The 24,671-nt window shown below is 32.1% G+C and overlaps 3 protein-coding genes across 3 annotated transcripts; 1 reads left to right on the top strand and 2 right to left on the bottom strand.

Annotated features, from left to right (window-relative positions):
* Window positions 1-2,370: 2,370 nt before the first annotated feature.
* LOC108192802 (ubiquitin-conjugating enzyme E2 variant 1C) lies at window positions 2,371-5,679 on the bottom strand. Its single transcript, XM_017359293.2, has 4 exons — window positions 5,481-5,679; window positions 4,741-4,880; window positions 3,496-3,621; window positions 2,371-2,748 (listed from the first exon to the last, which is right to left on the bottom strand). The coding sequence occupies exons 1-4, from the start codon at window positions 5,512-5,514 to the stop codon at window positions 2,608-2,610; spliced, it is 441 nt and encodes a 146-aa protein (XP_017214782.2). The 5' UTR covers window positions 5,515-5,679; the 3' UTR covers window positions 2,371-2,607.
* An 866-nt stretch (window positions 5,680-6,545) lies between these two features.
* LOC108224260 (ubiquitin-conjugating enzyme E2 variant 1C) lies at window positions 6,546-11,074 on the bottom strand. Its single transcript, XM_017398780.2, has 4 exons — window positions 10,922-11,074; window positions 9,677-9,816; window positions 8,064-8,189; window positions 6,546-7,054 (listed from the first exon to the last, which is right to left on the bottom strand). The coding sequence occupies exons 1-4, from the start codon at window positions 10,953-10,955 to the stop codon at window positions 6,914-6,916; spliced, it is 441 nt and encodes a 146-aa protein (XP_017254269.2). The 5' UTR covers window positions 10,956-11,074; the 3' UTR covers window positions 6,546-6,913.
* A 9,380-nt stretch (window positions 11,075-20,454) lies between these two features.
* Window positions 20,455-24,287, top strand: LOC108224976 (uncharacterized). Its single transcript, XM_017399754.2, has 2 exons — window positions 20,455-20,706; window positions 22,134-24,287. The coding sequence occupies exon 2, from the start codon at window positions 22,162-22,164 to the stop codon at window positions 24,190-24,192; it is 2,031 nt and encodes a 676-aa protein (XP_017255243.1). The 5' UTR covers window positions 20,455-20,706; window positions 22,134-22,161; the 3' UTR covers window positions 24,193-24,287.
* Window positions 24,288-24,671: the final 384 nt, after the last annotated feature.

The following is a 24,671-nucleotide window of genomic DNA, read 5'->3' as shown; positions in this document are numbered from 1 at the left end:
GTAGAAGCTGAGAGATTTTCAAGAGGCTGTGATGTGTTGTGGTTACAGACATAACTAGCTGGAACTACGGCAGTTTGCAGGGGCGAGAGGGATTATATGTAACTTTTGGTATCTTATCCAAGCAGTTGCATATTGAGCTCTCGGTATTTGAATTGTAGTAAATGATAACCGAATCTTAAAGAATAAACAAAGGGGGTGTTTGGATTGAGGTTGGGAATGGGAATCGTGAATGGTAATGGGAATGGAGGGTATGGGAATGGTAACTCAAAGGATGGGAAGGGTATGATTTAACCACCTAAAAGGATTGGGGTTCCCATTCCATGACACCAAATAACTAATCCAAACACTTTTTATGGGATTAAGGTTCCGATTCCCGTTAGCCGGGCTCATTAACCATGAACCAAATACCTCCAAAATTTGAGCAACCGTACATGTTTCGTAAATAAAGAGTTTAGATATATGTCTATTAAAATATAGCACGAGATCTATTTCAGACTTTTTTCTAATACTTTAAAATTTTAGATTGTTCTGTTCTTAACATGATATTAGAAGTCTGGACATGAATCTAAAGATGGGTTTCTGTGGAGTGTTCAAATATACTATGATATTAGAACTCTGGACACGAATCCAAAGACGGGCTTCTGTGGAGTGTTCAAATATAGCATAGAATCCATTTAGCACATTACTCTAATACTTTAAAATTTTAGATAAATCGATTCTCAACATATAAAAATAATATATAACTCAATTCCATTCATTTCTTAACACTTTCAGTTGTTAATCTCTTGACACTTTCAATCATTTTATTGCATATAATTTTCTCCCTAGTTTAATAATAGGTCTCACCAAGATACTCCTATCTATTTTCTCTTTCTTTTCTTTTCTGTGATACACTTTACTTAATTTGCGTGTCCCACTTAAATCTCAACAATTTGTCTGTGATACACTTTACTTAATTTGCGTGTCCCACTTAAATCTCGACAATTTGACAGCCTTGGTGCTCGTTATTTCAAATTATGAAGCATGGAGAACGGAAAGAAAGAGGTAACAATATAAGGGATGTGCAACACGTAAACTATTTGGTTGTAACCGGTGAAATTGACTAGTGCTGCTGACTGACCATGTCGCCAGCTGAATCAAACAAAATAACTGCGCGCCTACGCCAAATTCCGGGCCCGATCCACACATGCTTTGAGTTTTGTTTCTAGCTGCAAGTGGACTCGTATTTTCTTTTATCTGGGAGTATCAGATACATAAAGCTTCTATAACATTATACTCTATAATTATATTTTGGAGCTCGCTAAATTTTGAATCCCAACAGGGGCCTGCAAGCTGCAAGGCCAAGTATTTTATAAATATAACGATTCAAACCCCCAGTTGAAGTTTGATGCTTTAATCGGTTCAAATTTACACCACCGGCAGATAATACAACCATAATCCATGACTTATACTACTCATGGCCATAAGAAAATGTGTCGAATCCAACAAAAATGAATTCAGGGGCCAGACCGAGTCGATGACGGTGCAATCTTGGTTGTCTGGTTGAAGTTTTTCAGAGAGGTTATCGCTTCACAGCATGACGGTTGTTTATGGTTTATATGTTTGATTTTTGGGTTTAATATTAGACAGAAATAGTCGACGTATGGTCAAATGCTAACCATGCTTAGGCTTGAAGATTTGAGAGTTGGTTTGAAGGTGTCCCATTGCTGTGAAAATGGACTCAAGCCATGTAAACAATATAGCTGGTCAAACAATAATTAATACTCACCGAAAGAACTGACTGAACAGTGCTATATAGATGCTAGTAGTAATTCTTTAAACAAAGTATCGATAAAGTAATTTAATTATATGTTGCTAAAAGCACTAGATGCGAACCCTTTTTATAGATATAACAAAGAAATTAGAAGTTGAGACCCCGAGACAAATTATAAGCAGCTCGGAACGCATCAAATTTTCCCTTAATTTTTTCAAGGTAATTGAAATTTTGTATGGTGGAGTTCGTTCCACTGATTCAAACATTTTCCAAGTACAAGGATAGTATACCCATTAGAAAACACTAGTTGAGTAATGAGTGTAACACAGGAATTTTTAAACTAGAAAAGACTTGGTAAAAGACTAATAAAAAGAACAGCAGGCTTTGCCAAATTTAATGAATCTTGAAAACTGATACCCAGTGGCACAAGCAAAATCTTTAACGTTCTGAATATAAAGCACATAAATTGGTGGGAATGTACCAAACATCAAAATCAAAAGCAGTGTCTAGTTGAATATATTGATGTATTAGCAGCAAAGTCGTTTCTTGAAAATTCTTTCATTTCAGGTAGTAACACTGTAAGAAAGGTAAAAAAAAAATTTAAAACCCCCCCGTCATAAGGAAACAAAGATAGGATATATTTAATGTTCAAGTCAACATGAAAATCCCCTGTAAAACATCTGGCTTCATCGTTTAGCAGATTAAAAGGAAGACAGATATCAAGCTAGGTAGTAGGATAAGCTTCTCAAAGCATTCCCCATAACATTTACATTCCAAGATGGAATACCAATTACAAACTACAAATTTGCATATGGAATCAGCAATCAAGTCCATGATGCCTTGATGATCTTGGACTAGAAATAGGTACCTTCTGGAGGCTGGACCAGCTTACGATTGTGCGGTGCAGCCATCTCTTTCTTCAGCTGAGTCAATATATCTTCCATGGTGTATTCTCTTTGCCAGTTTGACAGTATTCCAAACTTCTTCGATTCAACCTATAGTTTTACAAGTAAACAAATTTCAATTGCTCAAATTTAAGAACATAATTGCAAAATGATACATTCTGTACATAAATTTAACAAAAATGTAGAATGAATCTAGAGTACTAATCATGATGTTATAGATAACAATCAGTTGCTGCCCTAGGGTTGCCAAAGGTGAGCGTCAAGCTTTTATGGCTGCTCTCATACTTCAGGAACTCGAACAGTATTTCCGAGATGCCCATGTACCTTCACGTTCCTAAAGGATCAAGTGAAAAACGTAGTTCTAGATTGAGGGGCAGAGATAGAATAGGTTTAGAGTTTGGAGATTATCCATTAGAGTTTGTAATTATCCAGAACTCTAGGAGATAAATTCTGGATCCTTCTTGAAATCTTCTGTGGTTTTGTACCACTTTGATTGGGCTGCCCACGAAGTTGGGCTACAAACGTTAGTAACTCACGATTCTGGCCATGGGCGTTGGTAATCCACAATGCTGATTGTAGAAAACCTGGCATGCCTTTTTATAACATTAACTAATTACGAAATTAATTTAAAAATCTAAGACCGGGCCTTAACAAGTGGGCTTTCTGCCTTTGGGCTACTTTTATTAACAATATATTTATGGGCTGTTATTTTAACCCATATCATATGATTTACTAATAACATAGCTACACATTCACAATCATGGATTCAATGCTTCATAATGTAGGAATTTTAATCTTAGTCAACTGCACATAAGATCAATTAGAATAGTTTTGTACCACTCCGGTTTCATGGTTCACGCAAGTCATGTTGATCCGTGAATGGAAGCGAACGGTAGGTTGCTTCTCAGGGTAATCTTTGTCACAGAAAAGCTTCAACTGATAAATACGACCTTCATGTACAGACTGCGAAAAATGAGAAAGAATACATATGAACACAAGGGTAAGAGAAATCATGTTTAAAATGACACCTGTAATAAATCAATATTACGGGTCTTTTACGAACAGCATATATACATATGTGTGTGTGTGTGTGTGTCTATATCTATATCTATATCTAATTAAGAAATCATCAGGTTAAGTATTTGTTGACTTACCATATTTAATTATTTACACCCATTATTTGCATTTTTACGGTGACTTCTAATGACACATTTTTCATAGCCAGGTCTAGGCTAGTTCCATATCACCAAATGGAAAATTTATTAAATTAGTGTAAAATGAGGCAAATCAAAACTATTATTTCGTCTCAGATAAGGTCAAATGTCCTAAATTTCATTGAGCAATTAAAGCAGCAATGGAAGAAACTATAACATTATTAATAAAACATAAGAGGTCCTCCAAATGGAATACTTGCTTCCTTCTAAATTCCACTGGTAATACACATGCTTTATTCCTACCAGAACTCCAACCAACACAGTGTAGCTCAGGGTAAAGGTACTCTAATTTTAAAAAATATGTCAGCAGGGCACACTGTCAACTCCCCTCGAATTGGCATATTACCTAATTTCATCAGGCTACCAAAAATTAATTTTGCATAAAGTGTTTGATTCCTGCACACATAATATCACCATTATACCAAGGGAGCCTGTTTTAAATCGGTGAAACTATTATTTGCCTCTCATTCTCCTATTTTCTTCAGAGACACGAGAGACCAGGTCTGCAACAAAGATGTTTTAGCAAAAGGGGGAGAGACTATGATGACTAACAAAGGGAGAACTATAGTAATTTGGATCTCTAAATTTGGCACTCTTCTAGGTAGCACTTCTTTCAATTAATACACAGATATGACCACAACTCAGAATTAAAAAAGTAGATAGTACTTTGCTCTGAAATTTAGAAAACGAGTATTAGGCATGTCAGAGACTCTCGGTTGCTAGGAACTTGGTAGGATATGAGTTTTTTGGTAGGTCGTGAAGGGTTTTTTAGTGCTTGGAACACATATGAGTGGTACTATTGATTTATCAGATATAAAATAAGCAAAAAAAACACATAAAGCATAGTTATAAAAAAAATTAGGCCCACGTTATGAGGACCAATGATGGTCCCTGTCCAAGAGCGCATATAAATGTCATCTCCGTCATCCATTCCGTAACTCACTGTACCATCTCCAATACCCTTCTCCCCACGTTCAAGCTCCTCCAGCAATCTAAAATTCCGAGGTACTGTACAGGAGAAGAAACATGAGATTGAAAATATTCAAATAAAAAATGTCAAAATCAGACCAACACTATATACAATTGTTTATAGCAACTGCTTAATAAACAACAGTAGGATCAAGTAACAAGTGTACATTATCCACCAAATCATCTGAGCTAGCAGCAAATATATTTTTTTATCATCTATCAGTGTTAAAAATCTGCAAAGACACCTTCTCCTTTTATTTTTCCATAGCATTGTTAAACTTCAATCAAGCATACGCAACTACATCACAATTCACAAGTATTCAACACAAAACACACCAAGTAAACTATTAACCGCAAAAAAAAAATACAAGAATCGACTAATTTCCATAAAGAATATACCAAAACAGTTGCCAATTGATCAAATAAAAAGTAATTAACTAACACGGTACTCATCGAAACGATGTAAACAATAAAATTACCCTTACGACGGAATTAAAAACAATACTATCATTTATTGATTCAAAAGCAGCAGCAAAACTAACTGCGCAAGTCAAAATAAAGCATCGAGCTGATGATTGAGGCAAACATAGAGACACACACAAGACAACACAGAGTGGTTGAGAAGTGATAAGAAGTTACCGACGACACTGGATCCTCCTGAGCCAAGCGTCATGGAATCGCCGTGCAGTTGAGATGGGGTGTGTAAGAGATCGATTTAGCAGAATCAAAAAGGAGTTAAGATGAGAGAGAGAGGAGGTGAAAGCACGGAAAACAAAGCTACCAATTATTTTCTATCAGGGCAATAGGGCATTAAACTAGCACGAGACACTAGCAGTCTAGCACATTTTGTCATTAGACTTTGTTCTTATTTACATTTCTCTCACTCAAGTTTACTTTTTACTTTCTTTTATCAGTGGTTTTCTTTTCTTTTTTTTTACATGTTTATATAATAATTATACAAGTGTACACGAATTTTAAATCATGATAGCTAAGTTATCCATTTAAAATAAATTTTAAAAATTATAGTTTAGAAATTAACTTCTTATATTCACCGGATTACTCATTTTTTTTCCATTTTATACGAGTTGATATAACTAACACATTTTTAAAATAATGAATCACTTATTTTCATTTCAATTATAGAAAGTGATAATGAACATTCAAGAAGTGTTGTATATGAATGTGTGGTTGTAATAATTTTAAATATATATATATATTATAAATTACAAATTCATTATTTTTTAGATATTAAAAAAAGTAGTTCAATAAGATGTGATACAGGGAGTATGATAAAAGAGTGGAAATTTGGATTGAAAAATCTATTTAAAGAGATTGAAGAATACGTAATCCTATAGAAAAATTTATTTTTATGAACTTTACAGTTCAAACACATATATCCCAACCTCAAAATAAAATATAACCAGCTCCGAACCTGAGTTTTCCCCTCAGTTTTTCAAAAACATTTTAAATTGTATACCGTGATGTTCGTTCTAGTGATTCCCAACATTTTCCAAGTACAAAGAAAAGACTAGTTGAGTAATATTTTGAGTGGAACACGGTAATGATTGCATTTCAGTTTATCCCATTATTTCAAGGTGGAAATAAGCCTTCCTCCCGCACCTGCAACTTTAAATCTTAAGAACTGGAACCCATGCCCAGTGGCTCAAGCAAAATACAAATCACATAAATTGAAGGGAATGTGCATGACATCAAAATCAAAAGCATGATCTAATTGATACATTGATGTAATCAGTTAACTGCAAAGTCGTTTCATAAAAAATGTTTAACATTTCATTAGTAACATTGTAGAAACCGGAGGAATTTAAACACCTATTGAGTGAACAAAGCATAGATATATTTAACGTTCAAGACAACATGAAAATCCCCTGTAAAACATCTTGCTTCATCATTTAGCAGATTAAAAGGAAGACTGAGAGATCACGCTAGGTAGTAGGATAAGCTTCTTGAAGCATTCCCCATAAAATTTACATTCCAAGATAGAATACCATTACAAACTACAAATTTGCATATGGAATCAGCAATGAAGTCCATGATGCTTGCATGATCTTGGACTAGAAATAGGTACCTTCTGGAGGCTGGACCAGCTTACGATTGTGCGGTGCAGCCATCTCTTTCTTCAGCTGAGTCAATATATCTTCCATGGTGTATTCTCTTTGCCAATTCGACAGTATTCCAAACTTCTTCGATTCAACCTATAGTTTTGCAAGTACACAAATTTCAATTGATTACATTTAAGAACATAATTAGAGTACAAAACAATACATGACGTGTATCTCATACAAATTTTATCAACTAAGCGTACTACTTTTTCTTCCGTGTCCAAAAACATTCCCTTTCCTTTTCAACTCTATTTCACAAGTAAACAAATCTCAATGGTTTAATTTCAAAAACATAATACCAAAATGATATGTATAAGTATGTATGTATGTATGTGCGTATATATATATATAACATGAATGTAATACAAAATTTATCAACTACAAAAGTGCGTGCTACTTTTTCTTCCCTGTCCAAAACAGTCTCTTATCTTTTCAACTCCATTCCCATTGAAGAACGACCAGATACTAGGACAAGAGCTTTAATTCATGAATGGTAGTAGCTAGAGGTGTAAATGAGCCAAACAGTTCGTGAGCTGTTCGAGCTCGGCTTATAAAATATTCGAATTCGGCTGGAAAATAGTCGAGCCGAACTCGAGCTATTTGAATGGTTTACCGAGCCGAGTTCGAGCTTCATATTACTCGTTTCGTGAGGCTCCCGAACCTAATAGAGCATGTATTATAATAATTATTTTTATATTATTTCTATATTATTATATAAAATATTTAATTTTTTATCTTTTTTATATATTCAATCGAATCGAACTCGAGCGGAACCGATCATGTTTCAAGTTTTTGTTAATATTTGATGAAATCATTCGAGCTTTCCAGCCGAACTCGAGCTTATCAAACTTTCACGAGTCGAACTTCGAGCCTATAATTAAGGCTCGAACCCCGAACTTTTTAATCGAGATCGAGCTGAGCATGATTGTGTTCGACTCAGCTCGGCTCGATTACACCCCTAGTAGTAGCATAGATGACAAAAGATTTACTAATAACATAAATACACATTCAAAGAATCAAAATCATAGAAAAAACCAATGCTTCAGGATGTAGTAACTTAAATTTTGGGCAACTGCACTTAAAGATCAGAATAGTTTTGTACCACTCCAGTTTCATGGTTGACGCAAGTCATGTTGATCCGTGAATGGAAGCGAACAGTAGGTGGCTTTTCAGGGTAATCTTTGTCACAAAAAAGCTTCAACTGATAAATGCGACCTTCATGTACAGACTGCAAAATATGAAAAACAATACATATGAACACAAGGGTAATGGGAATCATATTTAAAATGACAACTGTCGATAAATCAATACGATATGCCTTCCTGTCGATAAATCAATACGATAGGCCTTCAAAAGCAGCATATTTACCTTGTACATATATATAAGGTCCAGATTCATATATAAATTATAGAACTGTTTGGGGATGGGGAGGGAGAGGGATAGGGAGAGAGAGGGAGAGAGGGATTATCAGTTTAAGTATTTGATGGCTCACTATATTTAATTATTTACACCCCTTATCTGCATTTTAAGGGTGACCTCGCATGACACATTTTTGATAGCCAGGTCTCGGCTAGTAACATATTACCAGAAGGAAATTCTACTATAGTACTGTAAAATGATGCATATGAAAACTATCATTCCGACTTAGATGAGGTCAAATGTGCTAGATTTCATTGAGCAATTTAAGCAGCAATGTAAGAACCTATAAAGTTATTAATAAAAGGTAGGAGGTACTCCCAATGGAATACTTGCTTGCTTCTAGATACCAGTAGTACAAATTCCGGACTTGATTAAAGTAAAGTTTTGAATCAGACCCAAAGGGAGGTCGGAGGGGTAAGTCGTTTTGTCTTACAGATACACTTGCTTTATCCCTACCAGAATTCCATCCAAGACAGTGTAGTTCACGGTAAAGGTACTCTAATTTTAAGAAATCTGTCAGCTGGGCACACTGTCATCACCCTCAGATTAGCATTACCTAATTTGAGTTCCAAGAGAAATGTTCCATTAAACTTCTAGCCTCCCCCACATATCAGGTTACCGAAAATTAATTTTGCATAAAGTGTTTGGTTCCTGCACACATAATATCACCATTATACCAAATGAGCCTTAAATCAGTTAAACTATGCTTTGCCTCTCTTTCTCCTATGTTTCTTCAGAGACACAAAAGACTAGGTATGCAACAAAGCTATTTTAGCAAGAAGGGGGAGAGACTGTGATGACTGACAAAGGGAGAAATATGGTAGTTCGGATCATTAAACTTGGCACTGATCTTCTAGGTAGCACTTCTTTGAATCAATACATGGATATAACTTACAATTCAGGAAGACGATAACTAGAATATACTATTCCTCTGAATTAGAACCAAGTATTAGGGATGTCACAGACTCACAGTTGCTAGGAAGTCATAAGAATATGAGTTTTTTAGTAGGTAGTCAAAGGTAAATACATTCAAAAGCAATAGCACACACATTACTCACTTCAATAGCATCTTGTCAATTTAAAGTGTGTGCATATGTGATAATGTAAACAGCTACAAATGTGTGTGAGAGAGATGGGTGAAAATCACACTAGGTGGATGTAAATCAAATTAATGTGTCACCCAATAGATTAATGTGTGCAAGTGGAACACATATGGGTGGTACTATTGATTCAGCAGATATAAAGCAAGCAAGAAAACACATAAAGCATGGTTATAATAAGAGAGATTGGGCCCACGTTATGAGGACCAATGATGGTCCCTGTCCAAGAGCGCATATAAATGTCATCTCCGTCATCCATTCCGTAGCTCACTGTACCATCACCAATACCCTTCTCCCCGCGTTCAAGCTCCTCCAGCAATCTGAAATTCCGAGGGACTGTAATAGTAGAAGAAACATGAGGTCTAAAATTTTAAAATAAAAAATTGCCTAAATCAGATCAACAATATACGGTTGCTTATCGGTGTATAGTATCCACCAAATTATCTGAGCTAGCAGCGAATACAATTTCATCTATCAGTGTTTAAAATCTACAGAACATCTTTTACTTCAATTTTCAGGGTGTATATTATCCACCAAATTATCTGAACTAGCAGCGAATACAATTTCATCTATCAGTGTTTAAAATCTACAGAACATCTTATATTACAATTTCAATCGCATTGTTTGACTTCAATCAAGCATACGCAACATCAGGAGTCATTCAACAGAAAACACACCGACTGGACTATCAGCCGCAACAACTAAAAAATCGAATAATTCCCAACACGCATATAACAAAATAACTGCCAATTGATCAAATAAAAAGTAAAAAACTAACAAAGTACTACTAATTCAGCCCATATAAAAAAAAGGCTTAATGACCTTTTAGCCTTTGAAGTTTGGGTGGAAGTTCCGATGCGGCCTCGAAGTTTAAAAACGTACCTTTCGACCCTCAAAGTATCTTTGTCGTACCTTTTAGCCCTTATGGCGTATACCGGTATATAACGGGGTGGACAAAGTTGACATTTCATACGTGAGGGTTCAAAAGGGCATTAAACATTAAGGGTTAAAAAGAACATCTAATGTATTTTAATATATTCTTTAGGGGTTAAAAGGAACGAGATGTATACTTTAAGGGTTAAAAGGTACACCCAAACTTTACCCGGAATATCAATTGTCAAGTTTATCCTCCGATTTATACAGGTATTTTTAAAAAGGGCTAAAAGGTACGACAAAGATACTTTGAGGGTCGAAAGGTACGTTTATAAACTTCGAGGCCGGAACTTACACCCATACTTCGAGGAATAAAAGGTCATTAAGCCTAAAAAAAATTGCACTTAAACCTAAATCAAAAGCATTAACATCACTAATTGATTCAGAAGCAGCATCAAACAGTTCCGCCGTAAATCGAATTAAACCATGGAGTTAATTATTGAAGCAAAAGTGAATATATAAAATAAGACAATTCAAAGTGGTTGAGAAGTGAAAAAAAAAAAGTTACCGACGACACTGGATCCTCCTGAGCCAAGCGTCATGGAATCGCCGTGCAGTTTAGATGGGATGCGTTAGAGATCGATTTAGCAGGACGGCGAAAAGGGAGTAAAAATGAGACAGGAGGTGGAAGCACAGAAAACAACGCTACCAATTAGTAGTACTAGCTTTTTTGGCCCGTGCTACGCATACGGGTATTGATTCTTTGATTTTTATCGACTTAATCTATACTTTGCTTTAAAAAAAAAACTTATTCTATACTTTATGTCGTGATTAACCCCAAATCTGGCGGGTAATCAGAGCAGTCAAATTATTTATTATGAGTTTTAAATTATAGAATTTTAAATGTTTATTAGCATTTTGTCTCGTGCTACGCACACGTGTATGTTTTTTGTTTTTTTTATCGAGTTAACCTAAACATTTTTATTAACAAACAGTATGATATGAGATATAAGTTATGAAAGCAACGTACGTAAAAGTCAAAATACTCGAGTTTTGTTATTAGCGAACAGTACGTTGTAGATGTTAAAAATAATATATACAAATATCGATTGAAAAAATAAAATCACGCAACAAAAATTATAACGACGCGGACTATATAAATCTTTGTCTTTAGAAAAATATATAATTATTAACTTAACCTGATTATGCAGATTACAGAGCTTCCATCCATTCCTCAATTATAAAATTAAGGTGAATATGCTGATGATAGAGTTTCCTCCCGTGCTTAATAAAAATTGATAAATATGTTAAGAAATAATTAACCTTAAAGTAATACATCAATTAGGGAATACATATGTATTCATAATTTAGTTACATTACTAAAATTATATAATGCTATAATTATTGCCTATATTGAAAATTGATACCAAGAGAATATACGTGATAAATATCTATAATGGAATAGATTCTGTATTGATTTTATAACGGAATAGATTTTTCATTAATATCATTATAATAACCAAATATTTAATAAAATAATAATATTTTATGTTTGGAATAAAAATTTATATGTTCATGAATCTATGATCAAATCATTATTTGTATAGTTAAAATAATAAAAAAAATTCGATAATTGTTTCTAAAACATTTATAAAAGATATGAAAAATAGTAATGACTATATAATTAAAATTTCTCGGCGTCGCCGTTAGGCGACGCCTTGAATCTTAAATAAAACAACAAAAACTATAATAAACTATATGTAAAAATTTTATTGTTTAGTTATTTAAATGAAAATTTTCTCATTTATGAAAAATTTATTTAAATAAAAATATACATGTAGCATTTTCGCCCGTGCTACGCACACGGGTATGATTTTTTTTTATCTAGTTAAACTATAAATTTTTTATTAACAAACAGTATGATATGAGATATAAGTTATGAAAACTAACGTATGTAACATTCATAATACTCGAGTTATGTTATTGGCGATCAATACGTTGCAAATGTTAAAAATAATATATACGAATGTCAATTTAAAAAAAAAAATCACACAACAGAAATTATGACGACACGGACTATATAAATCTTTGAATTTAGAAACATAAATAATTATAAACTTAACCTGATTATACGTATTATAAAACTTCCATCCATTCCTTAATTATAGAATTGAGGTGAATATGTTGAGAAATAATTAGCCTTAAAGGAATACATATGTAGTCATAATTCAGTTACATTACTAAAACTATACATATGCTATAATTATTGCCTATTGAAAATTGATAATAAGAGGATATACATCATAAATATCTACAATGGAATAGATTCTGCATTGATTTTATAACGGAATAGATTTTTCATTAGTATCATTAATATAACCAAATATTTAATATAATAATATTTCATGTTTGGAATAAAAATTTATATCTTCATGGATCTATGATCAAATCATTATTTGTATAGTTAAAATAATAAAAAAAATATTCGGTAATTGTTTCTAAAATATTTATAAAAGACATAAAAATAGTAATGACTATAAAATTAAAATTTCTTGGCGATGCCTCAAATCTTAAATAGAATAACAAAGAATATAATAAATTATATGTAAAAATTTTATTGTTAAGTTATTTAAATGAAAATTTGCTCATTTATGAAAAATTTATTTAAATAAAAATATACTCGTAGCATTTTGGCCCTTGCTACGCGCACGAGTATGATTTTTTGTTTTTTTTATCTAGTTGAACTATACATTTTTTATTATCAAACAGTATAATATGAGATATAAGTTATGAAAGGCAACGTATGTAAGAGTCAAAATACTCGAGTTATGTTATTGACGATTAGTACGTTGTAGATGTTAAAGATAATATATACAAATATCGATTAAAAAAAAATAAACTCATGCAACAGAAATTATGAGGACGCGGACTATATAAATCTTTGTATTTAGAACATAAATAATTATAAACACTTAACCTGATTATGCGTATTATAATTCTTCCATCCATACTTCATTATAAAATTAAGGTGAATATGCAAATGATAGAGTATTCTTCCTTCCTTAATAAAAATTGATAAATATGTTAAGAAATAATTAACCTTAAGATAATACATCAATAAAGGAATACATATGTAGTCATAATTCAGTGACATTACTAAAATTATATGCTACGATTATTGCCTGTAATGAAAATTGATAATAAGAAGAGATATACGCGATAAACATCTATAATGGAATAGATTCTGTGTTGATTTTATACCGGAATAGATTTTTAATTAGTGTCATTAATATAAATAAATATTTAATATAATAATAATAATTCATGTTTGGAATAAAAATTTATAATTTTATGGATCTATTATCGAATCATTATTTGTATAGTTAAATAATCAAAAATATTAGGTAATATGTTCCAAAATATTTATAAAAGATATGAAAATAGTAATGATTGTATAATTAAAATTTCTTGGCGTCGTCTAAAGGCGACGCCTCGAATGTTAAATAAAATAACAAAAAATATAATAAACTATATGTAAATTTTTTTATTGTGAAGTTATTTAAGTGAAAATATGCTCATTTATGAAATTTTTATTTAAATAAAAATATACTCGTAGCATTTTGGCCCGTGCTACGCACACGGATATAATTTTTTGTTTTTTAATCTAGTTAAACTATACATTTTTTATTAATAAACAGTATGATATAAGATATAAGTTATGAAAGACAACGTATGTAAGAGTCAAAATACTCGAGTTATGTTATTGACGATCAGTGCGTTGTAGATGTTAAGCATAATATATACGAATATCGATTGAAAAAAAATAAAATTTCGCAACAAAAATTATAATGACGCGGACGATATAAATCTTTGTGTTTCGAAACATAAATGATTATAAACTTAACCTGATTATGCGTATCATAAAGCTTCCATCCATACCTTAATTATAAAATAAAATTAAGGTGAATATGCAAATGATAGAGTTTCCTCCCTTCCTTAATAAAAATTGATAAATAGGTTAAGAAATAAATAACCTTAAGGTAATACATCAATAAAGAAATACCTATGTAGTCATCATTCAGTTAGATTACTACAATTATATGCTACGATTATTGCTTATATTGAAAATTGATAATAAAAAGATATACGTGATAAATATTTATAATGGAATAGATTCTGTATTGATTTTATAACGGAATAGATTTTTAATTAGTATCATTAATATAATCAAATATTTAATATAATAAAAATATTTCATGTTTGGAATAAAAATTTATAACTTTATGGATCTATTATCAAATCATTATCTGTATTGTTAAATAATCAAAAATATCAGGTATTATTTTCTAAAATATTTATAAAAGACATGAAAATAGTAATGACTATATAATTAAAATTTCTCGTTGTCGCCTAACGGCGACTCCTCGTATCTTGAATAGAATAACAAAAAATTATAATAAACCGCATGTAAAAAATTTTATTGTTAATTTATTTAAATAAAAATATGCTCATTTATTACCACATGAAAATTATTTAAGCATTTTGGCCCGTGCTACACACACAGGTATGAAAAAAATGCTCTATTAATAATGAAATTATAACAAAAAATTCTTGATCTGGAAATTGAATGTAATGAACATGAAAACTGTATAAATTAAACGAAAAAGTATTGTTGTAGTAATAAATGTCAAAATCTGTGGAAATCAAATGAAGTTCGACTTCCTATTCGCATATAAGCTATTACAGTCCAGATTCATGTATCGAAAATTTGTAAAACCGAGTGTATGAATACTTCCTTATATATCCAGAGCTGAAATTATGGAATGAGAAAAGACTCCATTAATTTGAATTTATAACAAAAAGTTTTGATTTGAAAATTAAATATAGTGTATATGTAAACCACCACATTTTATACAAAAATGGATTGTAATAATAAATGCCAAAATTATTGAAAATCAAATAAAATTTGACTATTTTTCCTTATTTACATATAAGTTATAGCATGGTAGATTCATGTATCTGAAAATTTTAAAAGTCTAATATATAGAAACTTCTTTATCAAGAGTTAAAATTGTGAAGTGAAAAAAAAATACTCCATTAATCGGAAATTAAAACAAAAAGTCCATCTAAAAATTGAATATAGTAAATATGAAAACTGCACAAATTATACGAAAAAGTTTTGTAATATTAAATGCTAAAAAAAGTGGAAATCAAATTATGTTTGACTACGTTTCCTTTTTTGCTATGAATTATAGCAGTCTATATCCATGTATCAGAAAATATTCAAAAATAATAATTAATATATAAAAATATCAAAAATCTTGATTTGAAAATTAAATGTATTGAATATGGAAACCAATATATATTATACAAAAAAGGATTGTAATAATAACGGCCAAAATCAGTTAAATAAAATAAAATTCGACTATTTTTCCTTATTTACATATGGGTTATAGCATGATAGACTCATGTATCCAAAAATTTAAAAGGTCAAATATATAAAAACTTTCTTATCAACATCTAAAATTATGGAGTGAAAAAAAACTCTATTAATTTGAAATTATAACAAAAAGTCTTGATTTGAAAATTTAAATATAATGAACGTGGAAACCACAAACATTAAATGTAAATGGTATTTTAGTAATTAATGTCAACATCAATGAAAATCAAATAAAGTTTGACTTCCCTATTTGCATATGAGCTATAACAGTCTAGATCTATGTATCCGAATATTTAAAAATCTAATATATAAAAACTTTCTTATCGAGAGCTAAAATTGTGAAGTGAAAAAGTACTCCATTAATTTGAAATTATAACAAAAGGTCTAGATTTGAAAATTGAATATAGTGAATATGGAAACCACTACATATTATACAAAAAAGAATTAATGCCAAAATCATCGAAAATCAAATATATTTTGACTACATTTCCTTATACACATATAAGTTATAGTAGGCTAGATTCATGTATCTGGACGGAAATTGGGTCATATTCATTCTCGGTGTCTCTTGTCAAAATACAATGACACGCAATAAGAAGTAAACAAAAAGCCTTGATCAGAAGTTGAGAAAAAGTGAATATAAATCTTCACACGGTGAGCATCCGATAGTGGCCTGGACGAATCATCTCTTTTCAGCAGCGGCAAGGAAAACTCAATCATAAAAAAAGGATCAATAAATGCATTAGTGGACATATATGCATCATAATCACTATCAATACGAAAGGAAATTATGCAAAAATAATGTCAAAAAAATTAATTACAAAATATCATGTCATCTATACAATATAAAAAACTTAAAAACTGGAACAAAAATACAAAAAAATAGAACATACACCAATGCTAAGCCACAATCCCTTATGTGGAGGTCGTATACTTTCAAAAAAGGCCTCTCTAGCTTTCCAAACTTTCACCCAATAACTACCTTAATCCAATATTAGGTGAATCATATGAGCTCTCCACATGAGAATACCTATTAATTAATAACAGACACAAACTTATTACAAATTGTTGTATATCACACTAATGATTCTACATGAAGACGTTAACGACAATACGATCGCGTCCAAGACTTTTGAGGAACCAAGACCAAGAGTACTGTATCTTGAAAATGAATGCGTATGAAAACTTTACTCTAGTGCGAAAATCAATTACCTGATGCATGTGCTTTCTTTTGATTCTTGGAAATTGTCTCAACATTTTTACCACGATCCACGTCCATTTCTTTTCACACCTGCAGAAACAAAATTTTACGATTACAATCGAGGATTTCGATACTGCAACATTATCATAGAAAGGATTGCAAAACCTGTTGACGACGTTGAATCCGTCTTCATGCTAAAAAAACACGACCACCGTTATCACTGCAATATAAAATAAATGTTACTACCATACACTCTACAAATCGAGAGAGAAAAAAATGATCAAATGATTACAGATGCAAGTAGATAATAAGAATTTCGAATTTTAAATAAAAAATAGCAGAGAGCATAATGGAGGAAGAAGAGATTGATTTAGATAAATAAGCACGGATTTGTTATGATTAATTATCATGTTTGAATTTGAAATCAATTAGACGTAGTAATGAGTGCCATGATTGGAGGAACCGAATTTAATGCCTTTTTCAAACTCTCATATGATTGGAAGATGCTATGAGATCCAAAAAGCTCAATGAGTGGCTTGATCAATGGAACAGCAATAAATGCCACGCTCCTGATATGGCAGGAACTTGCTGCATGCCCAGTGGAAATCGGGTGGGTCGCATAAAAACTCGGAATATTCTTTCATAGTGTTAAGTTGAATGAGAAAGCTGCCGGGTCGATCCGAAGCTTAATGGGTTGATCCAAGAGAAAGTGAAATTACCAAAGCAGCCTTAAAAAATGACTCATGCTTTAAGAATTATATAGATTTGTATCAGGGCATTAAACTAGCACGGTTTGTCACCAAACTTGGTTCTTGTTTACATTTCCGTCACTCAAGTCTACTTCTATTTCCTACGATCACCACGGGAATGGATCCCAAAGAATTTTACAAAGATATAAATTAATATTTATTTGATAAAATTTGAAATTTTGAAATATATGGACATTTTATGATATTAACTTGAACTAAGGTTAATAATGGTTTGATTTTATCAACAGATATATAGTAAGAGTAAAAATGATGATATATTACTATAAGAAAATCCTAATCATGACTATTATATAAATTAAATCAAACTTATTCAAAAGATAATTATATAAGTAATTCACAAACAAATACAAGAAGATTCATATAATTTATTATCTTCATGGTCAACTAAATAATGGGAACGGATATATCATTCCCTTCATTGTACAATTTCATGTCAATTATATTCATATTTTATGTATATAAGACTTGACATAAATTAATGACTTGTATCAGATTTTAGAAATGAACACGTATTTGTTGAACATAATAAAAATTTATATGTTAGAGTTTTTATTATACCTTAATTTAAAAAATAAACAGGAGATGGGTTCCACACGACGGAGGTTTACATGTTAACATCTTTGTTTTGTTGACAAATGCTGGAATAAAAATTCAATATTCCTCTGATTTATGATTATTTTATGTTAAGGATTAGTTCGCAATTATTTTAAAATTAAATTATTCCTCCTCGAGTGCATTTATAATTACACGTAGTTTCGTTAATCTTTTTGACTGATGATTTAAAAAGAATGAAGAGGAAAGTAAGAAAGGATATTTTAAATAAATACGATCATTTAACGCATGTTTTGATATAATAATGTTAATTATATGATAACAATATTCAAACTCTTATCTTCAAAAAAATAATATTAAAACTCTAAAATATCAATTGATAGCAAATAATTTCTAAATGATAATTTCAATTGATAGCAAACTCTAAAATCCATCCACATGCCCACAAAAGAATTTCTAAATGATCAATATCAATTCTATGACATTTTATTAAAAATCTGCGTAAAATCAAAATTTCACACGATTCATTAAAATTTATAGATAAAAAACAATCTATTAAAACTTCAATCAAATAAGTGCTGGAAATGCGTTTTATTTTTTGAAAAAGATATTGAAAGTGCTTATTTTAAGAACACTTTTTTTGACAGGTATTTTAAGTACACTTGAATAGATAAATTCTCTAATTTTCTAATCAATTCTCTCTTTCCATTATCCATAATCATGCAAATGCGTAAAGATAATTAATTTCATACCATATAATATATTATTTTCAAAAAAATAAATACAATTATTTAACAACGTGTTATATATATGTATATCCAGTTATCTTAGGTAAATTTTGAATAGATGCGTATTGATTTATTAATTGTATTTAATCACATCATATGCATGTTTAGCAACAGAACCTAAAATTTTAAAATAGAATTATATATATTTTTTTCAAAAAAAAAAAGTTCCTTATCAATATACTTATATAAAGGAGAACCGAGGGGCGTGTAGGTGGCGCCTCTCACATCGCTCTGTTCTATTTTTTTAATTTTCTGGAATTTTTGGATGAAAAATATCATAAATTAGAACTACCTTTTTTAGTTTCGGATATATTAGAAGCAAATTTCAGAATCTGATTATGTTTGAGATTATTTAAAAAATACAGTAGTTTGAAAGTTTTAATCAGATTTTGTTTCTATATAAAGGAGAAGCGATAGAACTACCTTTTTTAGTTTCGGATATATTAGAAGCAAGTTTCATAATCTGATTTTGTTTCTATATAAAGGAGAATCGATAGAACTACCTTTTTTAGTTTCGGATATATTAGAAGCAAGTTTCAGAATCTGATTTTGTTTCGGATTATTTTTGGAATATAGTAGTTTGAAAATTTTAATCTGATTTCGTTTCTATATAAAGGAGAAGCGAGGGGCGTGTAGGTGGCGCCTCTCACATCGCTCCGTTCTATTTTTCTAATTTTCTGAAATTTTCGGATGAAAAATATCAAAAATTAGAACTACCTTTTTTAGTTTCAGATATATTAGAAGCAAGTTTCAAAATCTGATTTTGTTTCAGATTATTTATGGAATATAGCAGTTTAAAAGTTTTAATCTGATTTTGTTTCAGATTATTTATTTATGATAAAGAGTAGCACACAAGTCTCTCCGCACCTATAAATACCCCTTGTAGGTTGTAGGCTTTTGGATAAGCTAAACACAACCTACTCTCTCTCAATACCACAACCCTACCTCTATCTGGTGATAGTTCTCAAATCCAAACACGGGAGAAAAATATAGTCTTGACATGATATTGATGGATGATATCAATAAATTAACTATTAGTGATTTATGTTTGTTGGTTATTCTTTTATAATATTTGTTTTGTTAATCAGACATGTTTGTTGTTGTTGTTAATTTTTATATGATTTACTTTGTATACATAAAATATTATTCATGCATTATCTGTTTACTCCATTCAAGTAAACAGATAATATTAAATCATTAATATACTTTTTATATACAGCCACAAAATTATTGTACTCTACAAATATTAATATTGAATCATTAATATAATTTTTATAGGCCGCTGCAACGCGCGGCTTCTGAACTAGTTTCTTATAAACAAATTTAGCAACCGGCCTTATCGAAGATCCTAGAAAAGAGATGTGTTTATTTCCGCGTGGGAGGGTAGTTTGGGAACTTGACAAAACCAGGTGTATTCTCAGGAGGGGAAACACTGTAGAGTGTACCGCTTCCGCTGAAACCCTGATTTCTTAATTTTGTGCCCTTCCAGCTTCCACAGCGTATAAACATCTCGCCGATACCAAATTCCCAGAAGGCGCTATGGAGTGTTAGCCACACATATAAGAATCCAGTTTCTAGATACACATTTCTTTAATCGCACAGGTATATTTCTGTTACCCATTTCTGCCACCCAGTGTATATTGTTTAGGGTTTTAGTTGGGTAAATTTTACCTGTTTTTATTGTTTTATTTTTTTTACTTTTTGGATCAAATGACATATATGATTTTTGTATTGCAAATGCAAACCCTAAGAGGCGGTGCGAGAGAGTGATTTTCATTTTAATAATTTTGCTTCGCGCATAAGATGTTCGATAATTTTCCTTTGTCGAATGCTCGTCTGATATGTACTCTGGTTTCATGAATGCATACATATTACATATGTAGAATGACAAAATGATTCACAGGTGATTGTAGTAGCTCTATCCCTCTGGGCGATTTAACAATTTATGTATATTGCATAAAAGATTTACGGGGAAGAACATTAATTGAATCAATATAAACCTAATCTATGTTACGGGGCTTTCGGTTTGTTTTATAAACAAACCACCACCATAATATCGAAGCTAATAAATATATGAAAGAAACAAACGATTATGTGAATTTATACAATGATTGCAAATATCGGTGCTCATGTCTTCTGGAATCATTCTATTTGTTCGAGGAAACTCGGTCACAAGTACAGTTTAAAATATGTAGCACTTTGATGATTACTTCTAGTTAATCACTCTGTAGTTCTACCAGGGGGCAGGGAGTAAACTTTATGTTTATTTAGTAAATGTATATATATATTTGGGTCAAAAGACTGGAAACTGGTAAATTGTTACTTCAGTACATTTATATTGTTATTATTTTGTTTGCTTATTAAACAGTAAGACATTTGATAGTTTGTAGTTATTTGACTTGATATTCCTGGCGGTATATTAAATTATTTGAGAGTCTGAAATGCCAAGTAAAAGGACATTTGTTAGTCTATTTTACTCGGACTCAATTCTTCTAACAGCTATGCTGGTGCTGGATCCCTGGACACAACACATATTACTTCTTAAATTCCTGGTGAAATCTATATATTTTGACTAAAACCAGATATGTTTATTTATATGTGAAAGCAAAATAAAAGGCGCATTAAGGGAAGAAGGGGGGAATGATAAAAAAGAAGATAAGAAGAAGCCTGAAATCCTATATAATAGGCGAAGAACATTAATCTGTAATTTGCAATGCTCAGTACAAGTTCATATTTAGTTTAGGTGAATGTTTAAAACAATTATGACATGTTTCTGGACCGTATTGCAATTTTTTAAAACATAGTTGGATATTTGGATTTGCGTTCGAATCCTTGTCCCAGAGTTCGAGCAAAGTAGCTAACTAGCATCTAATGCAACATTTTATGATCAGTTATCTCTGGCTTTAAGATTATCTCTTTATATCATATAATAATTGTCACCTTTTACTTGATGTATCTGATGATTCTGATTACTTGTTAGTATTATAGTGGCTTACACATCACATCTTGTTTTTATGATTTATTTGTAGGTGAGGCAGTTGAATTTGAAGAATTGAGATGTCTTTGCATCTGGGTAACCTATCAACCCGCGTTAGTAGAAACGAGCTTGAACGTGTTTTCCGAAGGTTCGGGCCTTGCAATATACAAGTGAAAGATAAATTTGGATTTGTAGTGTATGATATTACTGCAGATGCTGAGAAGGCTCTCAGAACACTTAGAGGAAAGAACATTTGTGGTGAACCAGTAACTCTTTCGTGGTCCAATAGACAGCCTAGACCGTTGGGAAGTAACAGAAGAATTGGCAGAACTCACGAGTCACAAACTGGAAGGAGACATGCAAAAGAAAAATATGGTGATCAAAGATTGGGTTTGGGTGATCGACGAAATTACAAAAGTACTGACAAGCAAACAGATGTTGGTGATAGAAGGCACAAGTCTGTTGACATGGGTAATGAAGCAAGCTACTCCAAAGATAATGTTGAAGTTTACAATAGGCAAAAAGAACATATTGTTGGGGATATATTGCCTTTTGAAGGTACAAGTATGGAACCAATACCATTGGACCGTGAAAGCGAGCAATTTGGGCATCAATTAAATGATAACAGGCTGGATTTTGAACGTTATGACCCTAATAATGCTGACAGCAAAAGGGATGATAAAGATGATCTCCATCATAGAACATTTTCAGGTGCTTCACCTACCATGAAAAAGTCTGAAGAGAAGAAAGGGACTGAGCAAACCTGCGACACAGCTTTAAAGCACCCCGATAATCCAAAATCCTTACCAACTTGCTTCAATTGCGGAAAGTTGGGTCATAAAAGGCTGAACTGTCCCATAGGAGAGGTTGCTAATAGGAATTTGACGAGCAGAAAAAACCGCAGGCATGACGATAAGTTCTATCACAGAGGTAAAGGTGAAGAGGAGCTGAGAAGGCAAAGATACATATCCGAGAATGTTTTGCAGAGAATTAGAAGTTCTGTACCAGTAAGAAAGCACTGGAATGAGAGGAGGGAATCCAATTACAGTAAGCATCAGGCGGTAAGAAGTGATAGAAGTTCTCCTCTAGCAATGGAAACTCATAGATCTGGAAGAGTGGAACACCAGGAAGGGAGGGAAGAACACCAGGATGGAAAAAGAAGGCGAATGGAAAGGCAAAGTCCAGTTAGACATCAAGCAAAGAAAGCGAAAGTTGCAGAATCGTCTCCAATCCATTCTGACTATACTGCATGTAGATCCAGGTCACAATCGAAATCTGTATCCAGGTTTAGTTCACAGTCAGGATTGCCGTTAAGCAAGTCAAGATCTTCGTCTTCTAATACAACATCACACTGCTCTAAGTTTGGAAATCATAAGACGACTTTAAAATCAAGAACAAGTTCCCCTGCCTCATTGTCTTCTCCTGTATCTCTGGGTCAGGCCTTGCCATCTTTAAAGGAATTACAAATAAATGAGAAAATGTCATTGGTGAATTCTGCGATACACGAGACAGAGGGGGATGAAAGGGGACAACTAGAAGGTCACGCAGGATCGTGCGACTTTAATCTTTGCAATGCAAGTGGTTCCGGAGAGAACTCAAATGCAGTCCAGTCTGTCCAAGTGGACAAAGATGAGGGTATGGACAAAACTATTTTGGATAAAAGAGATGGTGACCATGCTATAATAAAGGATGCACAAAAAGTGGATAATTCGTCAGCTATGGGGTTAGATGAAGACCCTCTTATTGCAGGGAATTTGTCCACACAAGATTTATGTGTTGATCTTGATCATCCGTCTCTATCGACAGATAATCTGCATTTGGAAGTCGCTGTTGGATCTCACTCCTCATCAAGCATAACAGCAGAGGAGATGAATATGGCTCTTAAATTTTATGGCCTGGAGCAGCCGGAAGAACATGTACCAGTGGATGTTTTTTTTGGTTCTGCCCGTTTGTGGCCTTGGGAGATCATCTTTTATAGAAGACTTAAAAAGGGACTTATTTCAGATGAGAATTATGCACGAAGGCGTTCTCAGAATGATGAGTTCGGTATTGTTGATAAGTACATTAGGAGTAGTAGTGGATGGGGTGATTTAAGTAAAAATAGTTCGTAGATACTTTTCAAAGCATCTCAGTTCTATCTATCTGATTATAAAAGAAATGACTCAGATTATATTGCTACTTGTACGTTTGGAGTTTATATTTCCAATGCAAGGACTTTCTTCAGGTACACAAAAAATCTAGTTCTCAGCATATTGTTTTCCTAAATTATTAATATTTGTATTAGTTTTTAAAATCTCAATGTAAGCTCAAGGAATAGAACAATTTTTTACAACTTAATAACTTTCTGGTGATAGTAATTGAGTAATTCACCTAATAGTTTGCAAGTACAGATTGGATACTTAAAACAGTTTGGACTTTGGAATATTAAATAGGGCTAGTAAGATGCGGAAAAGAGATATCCTCTTTAATTGCGGAGGAAAGAGTAGGATAGTATGATTGAATGCAGCTAATTCCCAAATCCTTAGTCTATTACAGGACCACCTTGGAACCATCCTTTACCTCTTCCTTCTTTAAAGTCTAAACCCTCTTT

This window comes from Daucus carota, chromosome 6 (genome assembly GCF_001625215.2).
Source record: "Daucus carota subsp. sativus chromosome 6, DH1 v3.0, whole genome shotgun sequence".
In the NCBI taxonomy this organism is placed as follows: Eukaryota; Viridiplantae; Streptophyta; class Magnoliopsida; order Apiales; family Apiaceae; genus Daucus; species Daucus carota.
This window is presented reverse-complemented; position numbering and strand designations above follow the sequence as displayed.